The 22,543-nt window shown below is 47.2% G+C and overlaps 1 protein-coding gene and 1 long non-coding RNA gene across 2 annotated transcripts in view; one reads left to right on the top strand and one right to left on the bottom strand.

Moving 5' to 3' along the window:
• Window positions 1–4,423: 4,423 nt before the first annotated feature.
• On the bottom strand, window positions 4,424–6,575 carry LOC310827232. Its single transcript, XR_014556239.1, has 2 exons — window positions 6,147–6,575; window positions 4,424–5,394 (listed from the first exon to the last, which is right to left on the bottom strand). It is a non-coding gene; the product is annotated as an uncharacterized lncRNA (long non-coding RNA).
• Window positions 6,576–10,507: 3,932 nt separating this feature from the next.
• The window catches only part of ONECUT2 (one cut homeobox 2), a 72,627-nt gene continuing 60,591 nt past the window's right edge, over window positions 10,508–22,543 (top strand). Inside the window, exon 1 of the mRNA XM_083702835.1 lies at window positions 10,508–12,230. Coding sequence (XP_083558961.1) covers window positions 11,003–12,230 — 1,228 coding nt within the window. The 5' untranslated portion in view covers window positions 10,508–11,002. The remainder of the gene's footprint in view (window positions 12,231–22,543) is intronic.

Here is a 22,543-nt window from a genome sequence, read left to right as displayed (position 1 = left end):
GATCTCTCCATAAAGTACGTTAAAAGCTTTCAGTCTCATTGGATTTTTTATTTAATTTTTTTTTTTTTACTAAAATGTTCAGAAAGAAAGAAAGAAAGAAAGAAAGAAAGAAAGAAAGAAAGAAAGAAAGAAAGGTTATAAAATAAGCCACGTAGATAAATAAAGTATAATTAAACAATCCATATGCAGAAAGTATATAGAAATAAAATGTAGACAGAGGTATGTATAAGAATTTATAAAAGGACGTACACATATAAAGTCTAGTTGTACAGTCTCACAAATAAAGCATGCAGAAGATAAAATTGGGTATGTTTAAGAAAGGTACTGCGTAAGATGTAAGAATGGGAAGGTTCTGTAGCTGGGTTAAAGTGGCCTTTGAATTTAAATAACTAAAACGTATCGTATTGTATTGTATTGTATTGCTACCACCAACTTGCGTGTGCTCCTCGGGAGTCTGGTGTATGAATGCATACATGCAGGTCAGCACAGGGGTACACACACCTCGCGTACACAAGCCTCACACGGTGGGGTCAGCATCCCAGTTAAACCAAATTCTTTGGCGTTCAGCCGGATGGAGTCCTCTTGGAAATACAAACAGCACCGGAATCGAATCAAGAGGACGATGGAAACGGCAGCCTGCTGAACTCCTGGGGTGTCTTCAGTTTAATGGGAGGGACAGGGGCAAAATGTCGCCTCTCTTTCACCATACACCCCCTCCCATTTCCCCCTTTGAGGCTTTCAATTGGGAAGTTTTCCTCTGTTCAAAAAGGGAGTCCGCTGCCCGCCCCCCTGCTCTTGCGCCCAAAAGCGGCAATCGTATTAGCCACCAGTACTGTACTGTAAATCGCATTTTTCCCTTTCCAAAGGTCTACGGGGTTGACGCCAGACTTAAGGTCATACTTCGAGTTAGACTCGTGGGTTTTAATGGGACTTAAGTAAGCCATGCCTAACTTACTTTATGTGCGATTAAGTCTGGATCCAGCCCTAGAGCTTTCCTCTGCTTTCAAAGAAACCTGTGGCCTTTTCTTTTCTTTTTCTCCTTCCACGCTCAAAACCCAAAATAGTATAATTGAGCTATCTTGATGCAAGGATTTGGAAGGCTGCGCGCTCTCCCCTCTTTCTTTTCCCCTTCTTTATTTCTTTTCTGTCGAATTTGAAACTCTCCCTGATGTCCTCCTCGGTGGGTTAGAATAGAAACAGGATTAACTTTCTCTGACCTTAAAAGAAGGTGACGTTTCCATCTAGCGATTCCCAGCAGCAAGAAACAGATTCCTGGAGGAGGGGGGGGCCGGGTTGGTGGGGTTGGTTGAAGGGGTTGAAAGGGGTGGAGAGGGTGAATTGAAAAGAGGGCAGCTTTAACAAAACAAAAGATGGCCACAGGGTTGCCAGAGATAAGATTGTCCCGCCAAACAAGTAGAGAGAGAGACACACAGAGAGAACTCCTTTCGAAGTTACTGATTAAAACTGGGAGGTGGGAAATAAGGGGGTGTTGGACGGAGAGAAAGAAGACCCTCACACACATACGAAAAAATAAGCCCTTTAAACCTCGAAGTGAAAAACGTGGTAAATTCAACAGTGGTTGCTATGTTAGTCTGTGGCAATTATTATATCATCATTATCAATTGGTCAACTGTACGGACGTTTTCCTGGACTGGAGCGTCAGCTTCCTTATAGGAAAAGCTGGTGGTGACTGACACCACAATAATGGGTTAGCCTTGCAGGTGTCACAGGACTCTTGGGTTGAGTTTCATCCCCCGAAATGTGCGATCTTTCCTGGCTAACTGACTTGACTTGCCAGCCTGTGAGTCAAGGAACTTCGAAGCTTTTGGGGGAGGTGGCTCTGTCCTCCCTTTTCTCTTGCGCCCATCTTGGTTCTTTGCACGCCCTCTTCTTTCCCACATCCATTTATTCCTCCCCCCCACCCCACCCAAGCTTTTTGGCGTGGAGAGAGAGGGGGGGAGATGGAGAGAGGAGGGCACCGTGCCCCAAATCCCGACAGGTGGCCAGTCTTAAGACTCACCAGTTTCAAGGCCACCATTGCCTTGATCATACCTTGAGGCCAGATTTGCAAACCACCTCATTTTGCACCAAGAAAAAAAGCTCCACCCAGAAAAGCGTTTCGCACTTCCAATCCTGCCTCCCTCTCTCCAACCCCAACTGCATTCGCCTTCAGTAGGAGCAGGATCCCTCCCTTGCCCAATCGCTTTCTTCCTTTCCTTTCTCCTTTTTGTTCCTCTGGCATTTACAGCCGCATAAATCTTGCAATTCGCACCCAACTCTTTCTGCCCCCATCTCCCCGCCTTTCTCCAACCAAGAAAGCTATGAAACTCTCAAACTCCACTTCGGGCACATTGCAAAACTTCTCCCTCTTGCCAGAAGAAGCGAGGATCTTCCTCACTTCCTTACCTAGATCATCTCCTAACGTTGACCCCTGGGGTGGTGGGCGGAAGTAATAGGATTTTAAAATTCATTCACTTTGAATTGGCACCCAAGATCTCAGCGCCTCTTTTGAGCCTTTCTAAAGGGGCGAGCTCGTTTCACCAGCCAAGAAACCCTTCTCCCCTTCGCGTTCACCGTCCGGACATTTCCCTGAGGTGCCTCTGCTTTAAATACAACCACAGAGAAAGCGAGTCCACCTCCTCTTCCAGATGTTAAACGCAGCGCCAGTATCTGGGCGGCATCACCCTAGGCCTTCCTGCAAAACTCCTTCCTGCTCTTAATTCGCCAGTATTATGATTATTATTCATGTTCCACGAAGTCAAATCGGAGAAGCTCGCCAAATGCAGGAAAGCCTGGTCTACGGCATTTCGGTCCTTTGTCGCCCCGCCAGCCCCCAGCTCCCCAAAACAAAATGTGAAGAAAAGGAGAGAGAGAGAGAGAGAGAGAGAGAGAGAGAGAGAGAGAGAGAGAGAGAGAGAGAGCGAGCATGACTTACCCCTGAATGGAGGTTGGAGTTGGGGCAAAGGGGAACCTGAAGGAAGAATCATAGGACTGTTTGGGAGCGGATCAGGGCAGGCAGATGCGCTTCCTAAGCAAAACTGATGGCCAGCAACGCTATAGATTAGCATGGGGTCACCAGCACACACGGATTTGATCAATACCCCCGCACTCACGTGCCAGATGGTTTTGGAAGAGGAGAAAGAAAAGGAAGAGAAGGAGGGGAGGGGGACAGGGGAAAAACCTTCCAAACTAAAAAAGAGAGAGAGAGTTCAGGTCCACCCCAACGCCTGCCTCCCTAGTATCCCACAGACCTGTGGAAGGGTTTTAAAAATAAATAAAAAGACATTTCAACCAACAAAAAATATCAGTGACACGTTATTCTTTGCTTCTTCACCTCCTAGAAAAAAATACTGCCTCTGCCCCCGGATTAAATGTTGAGATTTCACTCTCCCCCTCTGCAGCAAATACAAACTCGCTTAAAATATCTATTGCATGCGTGTATCTATTGGGCGGCGTGTTTAAACACGTGTACCCGAGGATTTAGTTTGTTTCAAAGGAGACCAAGGGGTTAAAAAAAAAATCAGAGGGCACCGATGGACCTTCACAGAGAATCATCAAGCACACCGTGTACAATTACCGGTAGGTTGTTCCCAACAGGAATGAAGGCTTTGCACACGAGGACACAGCCATTCGTGCTGCACACGTGCACACGTGTGTGTGTGAGAGAAAGCGGGGGGTGGGGTTCAGCCTGTGATCTTTCCACAAACCTCGCTCAGGACGCGAGCAAAAATACTACTAGATGCCTGAATGCCTATCAGATAAAAACATATACAATGTATGTCAACACATTCATCGAATAGCGTTAAATTGTGTGTGTGTGTTTAAACATTTCATTGTTTTCATTGGGGAGGGGGGGATGATGAATTGGTGGTTAAATCTCCCTCACTGGAATGAATGGGACTTGAGTGCTCAAATCTGACTTCAATCTGCCCACGATTGCTCCTCGAATATTGCACGCTGGTGTCATGATGACATAGATTTTTTAAGAGAGAGAGAGAGAGGTTAAGTATATTTGGAGAACACACACACACACCTTTTAATATAAAGGACTGAAGAGGAGAAAGGTTAAATTCTGGCACAAGCATGCAGGATTCCTCTTACAATTATAGAAAGACGCTGAAAATATTTGATATCAAAACAGTATTCGATATCCTTCCTCACGCTTGCTATTGGATGCGTAAAAACAGCTCCCTGCAAACCCACGTCTCCTATCATTGGTGTGCGTGCAATTTTTCTCAAATATTAATAAGGGGGGCAATTCCTGAGTCACTCTTATTTACTGCTTTTTTGGGGGGGGGAGAAAGAAATTAAAATAGCACGGTAAAAAGCAAAACACTTATGCAGGTCCAAGAGCATGTTTCCTTTTTTTAAACGAATAGTATTATTGCTGATAATAAAGGCATATATATATGGTGACGCTTACAGCTGAGGTTCCCAGGACTCCTGTGAGCAAGGCGTTTTATGTGTGTTTGTCAGTCATTTAATGCCCTGGATAGGAAACGATCCTAATCTGAAATAATCCTGTGTCGTGTGCCTCTTTCCCTACAAAAGGGGTGTTGGAGACTGTTTTCATTTCGCCTTCGAGATGCTCAGCGTGGAAATCCAGAGCCGAGTCAAAGGCATATTCAGTACACAAAGAGCCGCTTGTCTGCCTGATTCCATACAGAAAGCAGAGTATTGATCTGGAGGTGGGAACATGCAACACCTCACCTTTAAACTCTGGCCCACGTGACCAGGGAGCTCAGCAGCCAGAAAACAGGTTTATTTTTCCAGGTTGATTTTCTCCCACCCTAGAGAACCTCAACCCGCCATGCCCACCCCACCCCCCAGGTTAAGAGAATAGGGGCACTCACTGCTCCCCTTTTTCCCTACAGGAAAATGTAGATGAAAAAGGCCGCAGAGATCTTCAAAAAGTCAGCCTTGGGGGTTCCTGGGTGCCGCATGTTTACGCTTTGCTCCAAACAGGGGTTCTCTTCCCCCTCAAGCCTTACAAACGGATGGATCCTGATTTTGAGAGATTGGAAGCTGGCAGCGCTGTCTAATTCGTGCCTACTTAGAAGTAAGTCCTATTGAATGCAGTGGAGCTTACTCCCGGGTAAATTGGCGTTGCGGCCTGAGTAGCACAAAAGAGCAGGTGGAGCGATCTGCTGGGGCTTCGTCCGATTTAGCGCAGCGTCACGTGTGAATGGAAGCACCTTTTCGAGTAAGTCGGCTGGAGATCAGTTGGACTTAACTTTCCGGGAAAGGGGTTTAGAAGAGCGGAGTGCTGCTAATCCTAGTTAATCGTTTCGATGTGCGGTGGATCCCCCTGTTCTGAGGCGAGTCAGAGAGGCTTTCTTTCAGGAGCAAAGCGGATTCGCGCCCAGGAATTGCGATTGGCTCCTCTGGAGTCAGCTGTAAAAACACCTCCTTCTTAGTTTAAAACTGACACGTGGGTGGATTTCTCTATTTCTACCAAACAGGAGATTCTCCCTCTCAAGCCCCAAACTGAGCACGTTTCAAAAGTGTTCCTCCCACCCCCACCCCTTTTTATAGGATTTATTTTGTTGTCAGGATTAAGATTTTAATGGGGAGGGAGCTGAAATAATTCTAATGGCTTTTTATTCTGCTGTGACATACCAAAAACCAAACAAAAAATTTAGATTTTTTTTGCAAGAAATGTAGATGCGTGCCCATAAATTAATACACATTCCCTATCTAAAATGTGCATGGTGACGTTTCTATTCTTTCCTCGCTCCTTGGAGAAATCCCCGTTCCACCCTCTGTTTAACCTCATAATAACCGTGTGAGGTAGACTGGGCTGTGAGACGGTGCTCCACCAACAATTAAAAAATGCAGCAGGATGATTGGGTAAGGAACTGGACTCCTGACCCCCTGAACCCAACTCAGAAAGGTTGCATCTCAAAGTGACTTCCTTCAGTTTAATCCCTATTATTATTATTATTATTATTATTAATGGAAGGGGTTATACTACCCACATCAAGATACAGGTAATATTAGAGAGATTTATTTTAGCACAAAATATAATGTGTTTGTTTGTTTGCAAGCCTAATCCTATTTGATCATTTAATACCACAGAAATTTTAAAAAGGCTATCCGGAAGGACTGATACCCCAACGTCTATTGAGTTAACCTTGTTGCTTTACCTGAGAAGCTGGGACTTTCCTTCCCACCGCTGTCTAGGACTCTTGCACCCACGTAGGGCTTCAATTCTGAAAGCGACTGAACCTCTCTATCCTCAAATTATCCACTTATCATCATCTTCATTATTCCTATCACTACCGTTGTTAGCCTACGTTCAAGAGGACTACTCCAGAAGCGAGTGGTTTGAGAATTTACCGCTCCCGAGGCCAATACTGAATCAATTTCAGGTCCTTGCAGTCTTGATCCAAGGCATGTTTACTCAGGAATTAACCTCGTTGGGTTCAGTGGAGCCGCCTCCTAAGTAAGCGTGCATAGACTTGCAGCCTATGGCTTCCATTTCCAGCGAATTTAAGTGGGAGACACAGTCCCAACCCACGCAGGGTTTACTTCAGAATAAACACGCTTGGGTTCAGGCCATATGTATTCATACTAAGGGCTTTACGTACGAGTAACCCGCCCTCTCCCATACTAAACCTTACTTAGGGGCAAGTCCCATTCAAATAACAATCCCAGTGAAATCTTATTGAGTTCAATGGCCATTATTATTATTATTATTATTATTATTATTATTATTATTACTTTTGAGTAATCACGTCTCGTTCGAAGCCCTGTTTTTTGTTTTAGCATGAGTGTCTCAAGCGTCCTCGAGATTTGGGGGAGGGGCGCTACTATTCCCCCCCCCCTCCGTGTGTCCCCCCCCCTCAAAAGCCCCACAAGTCCATGTCACTGGTCCAAAGATTTATTTTGCAAGCTTTTCTCAAGTTTTTTTGTGTTTTTTTAAAGTGGGGCTTCTCTTTCTCCGCCCCCCCCCAAAACCACAATTGTTTTCCGAGCCAAGTTTTCTCTAACAGCTGGAAGTGGTTGGAAGGGACTGTCTTAAGAGACCCCCCGCTCTTCTTTTGACAGCTGATCAAAAGAAAATAGGTCACGCTTTTCAAACTTATGTCCCTCCTGCCCTTAATTACTGTCTCTTTAAACAAAGGCAACATCTGCGCAGCCTCAACCTGCTCTCTCCCCCCCCCCCCCCCGGAGAAGCTGTTACTTCTGGAAGGGGCTGCGCGCGCTCTCGTTCTCGCTCTCTCGGCGGCTGGCTAGTGCAAGGAGGCTGGCACAGAAAATGCGAGGGATGGATGTGTACTAGTGGGCGGGCGGGCAAGGGCTCTGGGAGGACCCCAAAGCTGCAATCCTAAATAAGCATCGCGACTGGAGCAGAAATACCAGGGCACTGAATGGGGTCTTAACTGGTGGGTCAATGCGCGTGGGATGTGACTGCAAGCAGCCTTGCTAGGGAGTAACCCTCGCCATGTCCAGCGAGGGAGGAAACATACATAGGATCCCACTGCGACGACGCTAGCTAGCCGAGCTGGATAGGGTTTACTTCCGAGTAAGCACGCTTAGGGCTGCACCTTCTCAGGTCCGGAATTGGCCCAACCCAATTCAGCGGAAGCCCTCAATTTCTGAATTTTTGGGGGGGAATGATTTGGGGCTGGGCCGCTTTCAAGATCGACTCCTTACTCAGGAGTAAATTCCTTAGACATCAATTTTACTTGATGTGGGTGATCTACAGGAACACTTCCCTTGGGTCAGCTTGCAAGCGCCATCCTATATGTTTACTCAGAAGTAAGTCCGACTGAGTCCAATGGGCCTTACAGGAGGTATACAGTATAGGACTGAAGTCTTCATTTATGTTTGAGTCTCGGTCCTTTCAATTGCCTTTTATTTTTCTTGTTTGAAGGCTTGCTTACTCAAAAACTGAGTTCAGTGAGGCTTACTCGCAAGTGAATGTACATTGGACGGTATTTTTTTAAAAAAAAAAAAAAAGTTCGGTGTAGAACGCGCAGAGGGATCTTAGACATATTTGCACTCAGAAAGGCAACCCACGAGCTTATTAGGGCTTACTCCAAAGTAAATCTGTAAAGGATTTGCTTGCACGAAGTACCGTAAATTTCCTCCTTGCAACCCTGGGCGAAGTGACCAGAGGAGGAAGCTCTGTCGAACTTAGGGAGAATTTGCCTGGGAGTAAATAAGCTAAGGTAAAGGTTCCATGTCTTGATATGAATCGGGCCAACTGCATCTCTTGGGGTTAATCTTCCGGAGTCTCTGTGTTTCTGGTTATTATGAGCTGTTTGGAAAATAACCACCAAAAGCACAGGTTTGTAATAATCATAATCACCATAAATTTGTATTTTCTTTATTACCTGCTAATTAAACTCGAAGGTGTTCAAGAGCAGGCCTTTGGCATTTGTTTTGACTCTCTCTCTCTCTCACACACACACACACACACACGAAATCTCATTAAGGTTCCTGAAGGCGCAGCTACTGCAAAGCTTCTGCCATGTTGAGGGTCCCTAACACAAGACAGCCAAGCGTCTTCTTGGATTTTCTCACATTAGTGAGGTTTACATTCGAGGAAACCGTGCTTTTTATAAGCTTGCCATCCTATCCTACGTCCGAAGTAGCTCCACTAAAATCAAGGCTCTTGCTTCCAAGGACAGCTAAGCGCATTGGCCACGATCCAGCCTAAATTAAATGCCTTGTAAGTCCCCATTGCAGGCGCTGATCTTTCCCATTGAAACCAATGGGCGTCTAAGCAGCGGCGCTTAGCTGCGGATGAATCTTGGCCGTTGGCTTCGCGACTGGATTGCCCTTGCAATACACGTCGATGTAAGAGCGCAGCTCCGACGCGTTCAGGAGCCGGTGTGCATGCATAGGATTGCGATACTTGCGCGCAAAAAGGCGACCTGGAAAATTTGTAAATTTAATGTTTCGTGCCCCCGGGGCAGAGACCTCTCTATTCCTTGCGTCAGTCTGCTTAAGCTCCATGCGCCCTAACAGTTTAAGGATCGAGATGCCAGTTTCATAGTCCATAATTGCAGGGCTCATTCGGCGCAGACTTCCACCGAAGCCTCTTTTTGGAAAGAGGCGAGGAGGAGGAGGAGACTGGGATGGAATGGCGAAGCAGCCCAGCTAGAGGCATTCTTGGGACTGCCGAGATCTCCATAAAGGGCCATCCCCTCTCCATAAATAGCGCATATATTATGCATATTCACACACACACCCCTTGTTGTTGTTTGTGGTTGCAACGAGGCAGGCGCCGCCGCTGCCGTCTACCTCGCGGGGAGCTGCAGCCTCGGCCGCCACGCTCCTCAGCGAAGATCAACCCGCCGCTAATGAGCGTGGCTGCTGCATAATGAAGCCAAGTTTGGCTAAGTTCTGTGGCGCTCCAGGAAGGCGGCGCGGGGTGAGGGGAGAAAGAAGGCTGAAAGATTCTCCGGATCCAAAGGCGATCGGCTAGGATCACAAGCTCTGTTCTCTTCCTCCCCAAGAGACAGCCGGTTTTATGCATTTATTATTATTGACGATTTTAATTTTTTTCTAAAAACCAGCCATCCAGCAAAGCCAGCCCAAATATTCCCAGTAAAAAAAAACCACAACCAGAACATCACCTTTGACGGACTTTGAGCTGCTGTAGAAAGGCAATGCTTGGGGAGGGGGCTGGGTGTTTGGTGACGAAGAGCCGGATCCTCTGGCTGTCTTACTCGAAGGAAACCCCCTAGGACTCCAGGGAGGCTCGCTTTCAGGCAGGCGCGCAGAGGCGTTGCAGCCCTGGATACCTGGGTTGGCGGTGGACGGGCTCCCTAAATAAAGACCGACCATAAAAATGGGGGGGGGGGGAGCAATCACTAACAGCGGGGAGCTACATAGACATTTCTGTGTGTCTTTGTGTGTGTGTGTGTGTGTGTGTGTGTGTGTGTGTGTTGTAGCCTTTAACGTTGACTAGCTGGTGCCTGTGCCTAACAGAAAGGAGAGCTGGAAAAGAGATTTCTGCCGGGCATCGCCACCCCTTTTAGGTACCCACTTAACCGCCTCTGATTAGTGTCTTGGCGGTACCCCGTTATTTTATTTTTATTTCCGAGAAGGGAGGCAGCTCCCGGGCGTGGCTCTCCTCTCCACCCCCCCCCCCAGCCATCTTCACAAGCTCCCTCTCCCGCGTTCCCTTTGTGCGCGCCGTGCGCCCTGCTTGCGCCTGGGCGCGGAGAGAGAGAAAGAGAAAAGCAGGGCTGGCCAGCTCCGTCTCGATACCCAAGGCAGGAGGACGCTGCATCTTTAAATTCTCTCTCTCTTTCATTCTCTCTCTCTGCCTCTCTCCTTGGCGTTTGATTCCAGTGCCTGGGAATCTTCAGGCAAGCTTGAAGCCTCCCGGCGCGTCGCTCCTCCTCCTCGCCTCTGCCATTGGCCGGGCTCCCGCAGACCTTGAGCCGGCTGGCTCGACGAGGCGTCCTGAGTGGGCGATCGCCTCGTCCATCCGCCCGCAGAGCCCGCCTTTTCCCCGGGGCTGGGCTAGGTTGATGGGAGGCGAGCCTCGATCGCAACTCTGGACAGCTCCAGCTACCCAAACAGACGACGTAAGAGCAGGAAAGGGCTCGGACATGGCGAGGCGGCTGCAGCGGCGCTGGCCAGGCTGACGGAGAGGCTGGTGGCTGCCCTCCCTTCTCTCTCTCTCTCTTTCTCTCCCCCACCCCCCCTTCTCTCTCTCTCGGCTCCCCTCCCGCCCCCCACACGCACTCACCACACAATTCACACACGCACACAACTGAGAGGCCTTATATCGACACCCCCCCGTCCAAAAAAAAAGAAAGGAAAGGAAAACCCAACACAGCAGGAGCGGCAGCAGCAGCAGCAGCATCCAGCATCTTCCTCTGGCGAAGCGCCGCGGCTGGAGCTTTTGATCCCCCCCACCTCCTCCCCTTCCCCAGAGCCAAGCGACCCCCGGAGCTCCGTCTGCCTGCCTGCCTTCCCCCTCTGCACCCAGCCCCGCGAAGCCCCCTGGTGCCGACCACCCCTCTCCATGGACTGAATGAAGACTGCGTGCACCTCCTATCGATGCCTAACCAAAGAGCTGGACAGCTGCGCCATGAACCCGGAGATGACAATGGAGACGCTGGGCCCCTTGCACGGGCCCTCGAGCCATGAGCAGGAGCTGATGGGCAGCCCCAGCCCCCACCACCACCCCAGCAGCCGGAGCGCCGGATCGCTCCGGGTCCACCCGCCGCCGCCGCCTCCGCCGCCTCCAGGCCCTCCGCCGCCGCCTTCCCACCAGGACTTGGCGTCCGCCTCGTCGCGTTCAGCCATGGTGACCAGCATGGCCTCGTTGCTGGACGGCGCGGGGGACTACCGCGCGGAGCTGTCCATCCCGTTGCACCACGCCATGAGCATGCCGTGCGACTCGTCTCCTCCGGGCATGAGCATGACCAGCACCTACACCACGCTGACGCCGCTGCAGCCCTTGCCCCCCATCTCCACCGTGTCGGATAAGTTCCACCACCCGCACGCGCACCACCACCCGCACCACCACCACCACCACCCGCACCACCACCCGCACGCGCACCACCACCACCACCAGCGCCTGTCGGGCAACGTGAGCGGCAGCTTCACCCTCATGCGCGACGAGAGGGGCCTCCCGGCCATGAACAACCTCTACAGCCCTTACAAGGAGATGCCCGGCATGGGCCAGAGCTTGTCCCCCTTGGGCGGCAGCCCTCTGGGCAACGGGCTGGGCTCCATCCACAACACCCAGCAGGGCCTGCAGAGCTACGGCCCCGCGGGCCACGAGAAGATGCTGAGCCCTAACTTCGACGCGCACACTGCCATGCTGGCCCGCGGGGAGCAGCACCTGTCGCGGGGCCTGGGCACCCCTCCGGCGCCTATGATGTCTCACCTCAACGGGATGCACCACCCCAGCCACCCCGGAGGCCACCCTCAGTCTCACGGGCCGGTCTTGGCCTCCGGCAGGGAGAGACCCCCGTCTTCTTCCTCGGGAACCCAGGTCAACAACTCCGGGCAGCTGGAAGAGATCAACACCAAAGAAGTGGCGCAGAGAATCACGGCCGAGCTGAAGCGCTACAGCATCCCCCAGGCCATTTTCGCCCAGAGGGTGCTGTGCCGTTCTCAGGGGACCCTTTCAGACCTTCTAAGGAACCCTAAACCTTGGAGTAAACTGAAATCGGGCAGGGAGACCTTCAGGAGAATGTGGAAATGGCTGCAGGAACCCGAGTTCCAGAGGATGTCAGCCTTAAGACTTGCTGGTAAGCCCTCCCACCCGTCCCTCTCGCTCTTCCCGGGTCTTTCCTTGTGTCACGGTGGGTCACCAGAATATTCGCTCTCCCAGGGAGACAGCGGCCAAGTCTGTTGGTCCTCGGGTCAAAACAGGTTGGAGGCTAGGGAGAGAGGTTACTTCGCCTGTGTGCGTGTGCGTGTGTGTGCATGTGTGTGTGTGTGTAGGGCCTGAGTGCTGCACAGGCTTTTGAACTTGGCTGATGGGTTGTCCCAAGAACCAGCCGCCTTGGTTTTCGGGAGAGGATGCTCGGGAGACAATGCCCAGGCCCTTTGCTCTCCTTCCCGCCTCCCTCCGCGCCCTTGCCGCCTTATTATTATTATTATTATTATTATTATTATTATTATTATTATTATTATTTTGGTGGTCTCGGTTTGGGTCTCTGTGGTTCTTCTAGATGGCGACACCTATAAACAGTCCCCGAGGTTTCAATCTTCTGGGCAGGAATGCTCCAAAATTAGACATCTTCTTTGGAGAGGGTTGTGTTGTTGTTGTTGTGGTGGTGGTTGTGTTGTGCCCCTTCTCTCTCAGGAAAGTTGCCTGGAAGATGGAGAAAAGGGAGCAGCTCTTCTCCCCTGACCAGCTTTTAGGATGCGCGGGGAGCGGGCGCGGGAGAAGGCAGCTACAGCTTTGTGTATGCTGTGAAACAGGGGTCGCCAACCTAGTGTCCCTTCGCCAGGTGATGCTGGACTTCATTGCTGACCCACTGACCATGCTGTCTGGGGCCAAGGGGAGTGCAAAAAGCATCTGGCGAGCGCCACGTTGACTATCCCAGCTTTGGGAAAGGACCGTGCCTTTCTCAGCTCCAATCACTGAGTGCTGTTTGTGAATTAATTCGTCTATTTATTACATTCGAAATGGAGCACAAAACCAAAGCCTTTCTTTTTGGAGTCTGCTAAGGTGTCTGCAAGATAAATAAAAGCGTGTGTGGTTGTGTCGAGGTGGAAATCTTCCATCCTCGCCTACCCCCACCCCCACCTTTCCCTTCAGATATGTGTGTGTATCATTTAAAAGTCATCATGAGTGGAAATGGAGAATTAAAACCCGGGTTCGCTCTGCGAAAAATGAGGCGCTGATATTGAAAGCTACCAGATGAACGCATCAGAAAGCTTGGGGACTCTTTTGGGAGGGAGGGAAAAAAGCAGGGAAAAGGGCGCTATTTTCTGCAGAACAGATTGGATATATTTGAGCGTGGGGGGAGGGGGAAGGAGAGAGAACAATCACATTTTTTTGGTATATTGTTCTTTTGATGTGTGCCGAGTTGTTTGCGGGCGCCCTCTAGTGGTCGTTAAGGGAAGCCTTCTACCCCTTCTATTGTTCTAAAGATGGCAAGGAATTTCGTCCATTTGTGCGTAATGAAAAAAATATTACAGTACGGATTGTTGACAAATGAATCAGCTGGATAAAGGTGGGCAGGGGGATCTGGTCGGCAGATCTTACTATGCAAACCACGCTGAATGGGCTGAAACTGGGAGACGCCAGAAGGGAATGTGTATAAATATATATATATTTCCATCCCATATAATGTATGCATCAGAAAGGGAAACTGATTGCACCATGGTTTTGACAGCTATTTTGCGGTGCAGCCTCGGGTATGAAAAGATAACCCTGCGCGGGGATTCGCCTCTCATCCTTTCATCACCCTTCATCACAAGGTAGTTAGATGCCCAAGGTTAGAGTCACAGAGGAGAGTGTTGAGTTCTGGTACATTGAGATCTATTGTTTCCTAGGCTTGCTCCAGCTGGGCATATTTAAACATTCTCACACATCTAACGCCCCCGTCCAATGTTTACAACCGCGTTTAATAAGAGGAATCCCTCCTCCTCCTCTATCCTTGACAATTGCCTCATTCACCTGTAGTTTGATTGATTCTGGACTGTTGCAATTAATCGTTGGCTGGTATTGATTAGCAGAGGGGAAAACTACTACACAGGGATACCTCCCCCCCCCCCAGGAGATGACTTCGCTTCCAAATTCTCCTCACCTCACCCCAATTTCCCACCCCACTCCATCCCCAAAATTACCCTCGCCTTTTACTATAGATATACCAAAGGACTGATCGATCCTTTGCAGGAGATTTCAAATCCATCTCCTTTGGGGAAGGGGCTCTAGGAGGGTGGGGAGTGGGTTTTTTTTCCCCTAACGCGTCTCCGGTGATTTATTAATAATTAGCATTCCTCCTCTCTTAATTATGAGCCGCGTTACCAGCTCGTGGGACACTAAGGCAGGAGAGGAAATTGAGTGTGTGAATGTTTTGCTTTCCTGGCGAGGCTGGGTGTGTGGCTACATCCTTTGTTCGTGTGTGTGTGTGTTGTCACGTCACTCTTTCCCTAACAAGACAGTTTGTGAACACCTCGTCTCCAAAGATGAGCTCCGCTTCCACCCGCTCCTTCCCTCCCTCTCGGCCCCCCTCCCCTTCCTCATTGGGTCTTACTGATGATAATTAACGTGAGAACCGTCTGAATTGGTCTATCGACCCGCCTTTTGCATGGTATTCCCCCTTTTAATAGCAAGGTTGTTTGCGGTAATAAAGCAAAGCGTTGGGAACGAAGGGAGGGGGGCAGAGAGAGTATTACGGTGGTGTTTTCCTCTTGGTTTAACGCGGCGTTATTTTAGACTGGGGTGCTGAGGGGGTCCCATATTTCTTTCTGGGTTTTTTGAGAAGAGATTTACGCAGAGCCGAAGGAATTTCAGGATGGGAGGAAAGCGCTGGAATGCACCCCCGAATCTCTTGCTTTTTAGGATTCAAGTCCTCAACGCCCTTCTTTGGAAGTAAACCCTATGGATTCCAATGGGACCGCACGCACATCTTGTGTCTAGAAGCTCATATTTCAAAGCATTAAAAAATATGCTGACCTTCAAAGCTGCCCGATTATAATCCAAAATCAGAGGTGCAAGGGTGACAATAGGTAGGAAATACATTCCTGTCCTGCCTATTAAATATCAGTAGGTTAAGATACTATTATGAACATTTTTGGCGTCGCGATCCCATTTAGGTTGCACTTTTAACTCCACAGCGACACTTACTTCCGAGTAAACATATAGAGGCTTGTGCTCTTAGGCTGCTTCCTTGCAGCTCCCCTCTGAATACACTACGCGAAAGTAGGGCTCATTGAAATCAACGAGCTTTCCTTCCATCAGGTGCGTTGAAGGTGCGGCTAGGAGTCAGTTTAAGAGGAGGAAAAACTTGATTGCTTGATAAGGTTTCTAGAACAGCCACAATCTCGTTCCCTTGTTACTTTCAACAGTATGCGGGTTGCACCTTTCGAAAAACCGCGTGTAGATACGCGCCGGCTACGTTTTGGATGTTGATCCGCCGTTTTATTCCGAGTAGCCCTGGCACACTTGTTGCAACGCAGCCTAAGGAGTTCTCCAAGGTGCGGGGATGGCCAATATTGCCATATTCACCACCGCAGCTTGTCTATTGGAGAAGTTGCTGGCATTGCTCGAAGAATCCAACGGAGGGAGGAGATATTACCACGGACTTTACGCGTAGCTGCAGACACCAGCAAAAGCGCGGGGGACGTGCGCAGAAGAAAAAGAACAAAAGCCCTCTTTCTATGAATTATTAAACTAAATCTGGGTGCTTATGGAGAGCCGGGGAAAATGGGGAATGCTTGGGGGTGGGGGGTGGATTGCGAAGCGCACTCCGGTTTGGGTTGGGGAGTCACAGAACCGGAGCCTTGGCAGCAAACCGAGGATGGAGGTTTCGGCGTATTTCAAGGGAGTGACAACGCACCGTTTGGTCCAGTCAATTTCACAGCTGCAACAGCAGCGACCTGTGCAGAGGGGTGGGGGAAGGTCTGGTCAATTTCAAGAGCCGCGTTTGAGTGATGATGGAAGGTGACTTGGTATAGTCTCTCCATCTTTCTCTCTCTGAGCTATTAAAAATTCATGCTCAAGCCCCACAGGGCGAGATGGGTCGCTGTGCCGGGGTGATTTCTTTACATATTTAATGTCTTTTTAGGCTGTTTGCTCAAGCAGAAAGCAGCCTGTAATAAAATAATAATAATAATAATAATAATAATAATAATAATAATAATAATAATAATAATAATAATAATATAGGCAGCCACTCGAAAAGAAGCGGCAGGAAGAGCCGACGGGTTTCACTGGTTCGAATCTTACCATTACAATTTATCCACACAGAGAGAAAAAGAAAGATGCAGAAGGCAGGCGTTTCTCCTATCAGCCTTTTCTGGGCTGGGCTGGTAGTGGTGCTCTCTCCCTTTAGCCGCGCGTAACCATCGCCAGGCCGGCCTGCCCTCTCTGGCAGAAGATCTGAACACGCTAGTTAATTGTTTTCACCTTTGCGATAAATATCACTTATGCAAAAGTCGCCCCGCCACTCTCTCCATCCACTTCCTCGGCGCCCCCTCCCCACCCCTAAATTTAACGATTTTCAATTAAGAGGAAGAAACATAACAGGAAGAGGGAGGGAGGGAGGGAGGGAGGGACAGAGGGGGAGAGAGGCCAGATAATCACTATAACGCATGCATTGATTATATTTGTGTATCTGTGTGTATCTACGCATATAACACACGCACACATTGCACTGGCTGGCCAGCAGTGCAAGCGGGAGACATTCCAAGGGATTTTATTTGCTCCACGCATATATATATTCCTTTTCCATTGCTGTGCGGCGCTGGTTATTAATGAGCGCCCACATTTTCCTCGAACGGCTAATATTAGTGCTATCAGGAAGCTATCGTTTCGATTAACACCCGGTGTTCCTTTAATTACCATTCGCTCATTTGCCCTCCCCGCCTTCCTCTGGGGAGGATTGCGGGGGGGAGAGAGAGACCTTCAGCCCCCGGCTGACATTTTCTCCTCTTGTTATGGCGAGTTCTGAATGCGCAATGGCCGTTGCGCAATTCCAGAGCATCAGATGTGCGCCTAATTGGCACAGGAGCACATGGTCAGGTTCCCACTCAGATCAATGCAAATGTTTCTGTTTGCAAACAGGAGGACTCTGTCCTCCGCAGCCTCGCCTCCCTTCCCAGAAGACACCTATTTCGTACAGAACATTTCCCTCCTTTAAAAAAAACCCAACAGCATTTATTTGTGTGAGCGTTTTAGGTTTTAGATTTCCCTTGCTGTCCTAAAGACATGTTAAATGATAATTTGTGGCTAGGGTAAGTAAGCACACTCATGGAGGGAAAACAAAACAAAAAACAATGGAATTTTGACTTCTGCCAGATGTTCTAAGCCACCCTAATGCCAAAGGAATAAGGGCATTGGCAGATGATTTGAGGGTGGTTAATTGTGGGATATGCAGATCGTGGAGTAATAGAGGGCACAATTATAGTGGCAATTAAGCACCTCTGAAGTCTCACTGAAATCGGTGAAAGCCTTTGTGTGCTTCAGTATCGCACTTAGGAATCAATGGGATCTGAGAGTGCTTAACAGTGGCTGAATCAGCCCTGTGTCTGCTTCGTTGAACACATGCTTGTTTATAGATCACTGCTATTTGCTTTATTCATTCATTTGTTTTGCTTGCTTGCTTTAATTGCAATTTTTGTGTTGCCTTGCGATTTCATGCCATGAGCTGGCTGAAGAGTCTTTGGCATCTGAATATGGGGTGTATATATTATATAAGAGAGGAGAGGCAGAGCAGACTGGGATTTTCTCCAGTGCAGACTGGGAACTGCACAAGAGTGGTGCAAGCATATTCATTATGAACCATACAGATTAGTGAATACAGCTGTAAGAGGTCAGGGAAATGGGGAACAACTTCGGCCTAATCACCATTGAAATAATTACACACCCCTTACACAGCTCTGACTTATATCTATGGAGCTTTTGCAGGACCATCTACCAGTGGATTATGTTCGTACATTGTGCATGATAGTTACAAAATAGGCTTACTCCCAATAATATATACCTGATTTCTGCAACCTGATTGAATTATCCCCCCCTCCAATTTAAACTGCAATGTACACACTACCAAAACCAGTGACCAAAACCCCCATTAAATTGTTGTGAAATTCACCCTGTACTAAGGAAACAGACCTAAACAGACTTGCTTTGGAGTCACCCCTGTTAAATTCATTGATACTTATTTCTGAGCAATTTTTAATTTTCCTTAAATACTCCTTAAACTTGTATCAATGGACACAACTCAAGAGAGTTTGGAGCATATTTAAAACCAGTGAACTTAAGCATGTGTAAGAGTTATAGTTCAGCAATATGTTTAGAATCAGAGTGCTATTATAATATACCAAAGCCAAAAGAATACAGTGTCAGCAATAATAAGCCAAGAATAATGTAATGCAAACCACTCTGTTAGTTGAATACTGCACGTTTTGGCTAATCTTTTAAAAACAAATTTATTCATCACAGTGTGCACATGTGTTGTGCTATCCTGGTGTAAAAATGGTGATGCGCATGTGAAAAGAATATTCTGCAAACAAATAATCATTTTGGATCCTGAGCATGAAATAGTGTGTTGTGCCGAAGGAGGGGGATAAACACTAAGTCATATTGCCATTGTCGAACAGATCATCAGTACTAATCTCCAGGACTGGTAAAGACATTTGTTTGGTCATGCCTATGGAATGAACACTTCCCAAACAAACTGAAATACATATTTTCTTCAATATTTGCTCGCATCCAAACTTAGCAATGCAGCTCTCCACCCCAAAAGTGCATACAAATTTGTACATATTAAGGGGAGATTGCACCAAAAATACCTATATTCACAAAAATAACAGACAAAAATGATGGGTGTGTATCTAAGTGGAAACTACTAGCAAAAATATCTATATTAGACAAGGTTGCATACAATAATGTGCGCAAGTGTTCATGCAAACTATTTTTTAAAGATAATAATAAAAAAATTGCAAATGGATATGGAAATGGAGAGACGTGACCTTAAGGCTGAAGAAATGAGAAATAGAAATTGACCAATCCATCCATTTTTACTTATCACATATAGATTCTATCTCTAGACTCAGAAGGTGGTGAGACCTGTCCAAAATACAGAACATAGTTTTGAATGCTATGGTTTGAGGGATTTTGAATGCTATGGTTTATACAGTCTTCAATTCTATGGTTTGTGCAATATGGTTTGTGGGGAGACAGGGGTGTCAGTACTTATATATAAAGCACTGCTTTGTGGCGGACTTTTTGAGTTCAGCAGTGTGTATGCAATATCTCTGATTGGTGCCTGCATGTATATTACATGTATTTTGCTTTATGCATTCATATTCCCACCCTTTTTAGCAATTCCAATGAGTACCTTCCAAAATTTGCCTGGGTTTGTTTACACATCACTCTCTGTTTATTCTGTAGCCTGTCACTGCAACATGCAGATATAATTAACGAAAACATGAGAGAGAGAGAGAAAAGATTTGGAGCACCTATTCATATCAAAGCCTTTATAACAAAACACACAGTTTCCCCTCTTCCAAAACAAAGCATCTTGCAATACCATAACATTCAATACTATGTTTTGTATTTTAGACAGGTTGTCACAATGCAATCTCTTTTTATTCATAGATATTGGTGGGCAAAATATTTGCGTGCACAGATACATTACGGAATATGCAGCAGTAGAGAATATGCAGCCAAGAATCATTTGACCTAAATCAAGATGCAAAATTCTGTCCCACACCTTTTCCCTCCATTTCCCTCCAGCCTAGCACACAAAGCCACCTCTGTCCCTGGAGTGTATGGGAAGTTTTACTTCTAGCCAGACCAACAATTTCTTGTTCCCTTACAGAAGCTGGACGGGGACTGTAAACATTCTGACAGTTTTTGAATGACTGGAACAGTGGCGTAGTGTGGGGGGTGCAGGGGGGCGGCCACACCGGGCGCAACATCTGGGGGTTAGGGTTAGGGGGCGCAAATCCACGGGTTAGGGGGTGCAAATTACTTGCCTTGCCCCGGGTGCTGACAACCCACGCTATGCCACTGGACTGGAATGCTTATGAGCATTCTTTGTCATAATAACAACCCAATCAACTGGTGTTAGAAAATTCCCGGTCACAAGTGGAATAATGATACTTAGCCACTGCTGTGTTTGAAACACGTGCATACACGATAACGATCATGTATTAATAATCTGCCTTTTAACCAATTCGTTGAATAAAATTTAAATAACTTACATACTACAAAAAAATGGAATATGTGGTTATTTTTCAGACCTTGAATAACTTGCAATTTACAGGGCAATCTATACACATCTACTCAACTAAACTCCACCAATTTCAGTAGGAATTACTCTTAGGTAAGTGTGTGCAGCGTTGCAGCCTTGAGAAACGAAAGCTACTTCCCATTGTTAGTACCATGGACATACTTACAGTACATGGTACCTTGGGTTAAGTACTTAATTCGTTCCGGAGGTCTGTACTTAACCTGAAACTGTTCTTAACCTGAAGCACCACTTTAGCTAATGGGGCCTCCCGCTGCCGCCGCGCCGCCAGAGCACGATTTCTGTTCTCATCCTGAAGTGAAGTTCTTAACCCAAGGTACTATTTCTGGGTTGGCGGAGTCTGTAACCTGAAGTGTATGTAACCCGAGGTGCCACTGTAATGTTATAATGTCCTTTGCTTGTTGCAGTAACACAGCAGAATTTTAAAAAAGGTGTATGGAGGGATAAACAGACACACCAACTCAAAAATTGGCTTCACCCTTTGAAATTAGCCCATTCCCAATCAATCAACTAGGGTCCAATCCAAGCACACTCGCTTGCAGAGAAATTATTACACTTAAGGCTTACTTCTGACTAAATATGCTTAGAACTGGTCTATAAAGGCTTGGTTGATTAATCTAATGATCAGACTGATTAAAGCTCGCTGTCCTTATATTACCAACATTTTAGCTAATTGAAAAAGTTTTGATCTACTGCATGTTGTTATCCGTCTTTCTTTGGAGGCAATGGAAAAGTGTCTCCCTTTGGGGGGTGAAGTCAAACTGTTGGAAGGTTGCAGCGTTTGCTGTGGCTGCAGAGACTGATACAGGAGAGACATGTGTTGTTGCAGCTGGGGCAGCTGAAGTTTCTCCTCTGGTCATGGCTATAAATGAATGACTTTGCTGTCTGTCTCCAGGCACTATAACCAAATCATATGTGTATACATTACAGTGGTACCTCGAGTTAAGTACTTAATTCGTTCCGGAGGTCCGTACTTAACCTGAAACTGTTCTTAACCTGAAGCACCACTTTAGCTAATGGAGCCTCCTGCTGCCGCCGCACTGCCAGAGCACAATTTCTGTTCTCATCCTGAAGCAAAGTTCTTAACCTGAAGCACTATTTCTGGGTTAGCGGAGTCTGTAACTTGAAGCGTATGTAACCGGAGGTACCACTGTATTCCATCTTGCCTACCACTGTGAGTACTTTCTGAAATGCAGTCTCTTGAGTCTCTGGTATGTTTCTGCATCAGGCTATGCCATGACATGTATGTGCACAGAACTACAGAGGGGCTATAACTTAGCAGGTATTTTGCATACAGGAAGTCTGAATTTTTATGCTTGGCATGTTCACTTAGAAAGGTCAGAAGTGTGGTAAGACTCAGAACAACTTATCCCTGAGATCTTGGAAAGCCATAGGCAGCAGTAGGCTTAGAAGAACCAATAGTCTAATTTGATTTTTTTTTTTACAAAGTTTTATGTTACACTCCTGTATTATGATAAGTCATGACATGCTGCACTAAATATTGCTTCCATAAAATTCACTCTAAAAATATGAGCATCCTAAGCTCAAGAGAGTGTGGTTCAGAAAAAAAAATGAGTATTCTAGATTCTAATTCTAATTCAGGAACTTGTTAGTCAGGACTGGGCCTGTTATTGTTTATAGGTTTGGGCAAGTTGTTCTTTTGACTTGCCCATCTGTAAAATGGGACCAATAATGAACTACCTAGAAGAGTCGTTGTGTGGCTCAAGAAGCTGTGTTTGTGTGTGTGTATCATGCTTGCTTTAATATGAATTTTCTTTCAAATAAAATAGTGTCACTTGGCTTGTTCTAAATTCATGTCCTCGTTGAACCCCTTACATGCCACCAAATTTTACACTGGGACCACAACATGAATGATTTCAATGTGTGGGGCTCAGCCCAGACAAATCTAAGCACATTTAATCCTCAGTTGCTTTAAATGGAAGAGATTTAAGCACATGTAACAGGTAAGGACGCGGGTGACGCTGTGGTCTAAACCACTGAGCCTAGGGCTTGCTGATCAGAAGGTTGGCGGTTCAAATCCCCGTGACGGGGTGAGCTCCCATTGTTCGGTCCCTGCTCCTACCCACCTAGCAGTTCAAAAGCATGTCAAAGTGCAAGTAGATAAATAG

This window comes from Podarcis gaigeae (assembly GCF_964106915.1).
Source record: "Podarcis gaigeae genome assembly, chromosome: 11".
NCBI lineage: Eukaryota > Metazoa > Chordata > Lepidosauria > Squamata > Lacertidae > Podarcis > Podarcis gaigeae.
The sequence above is the reverse complement of the archived record's forward strand: the minus strand, read 5'-3'. Positions and strand labels throughout refer to the sequence as shown.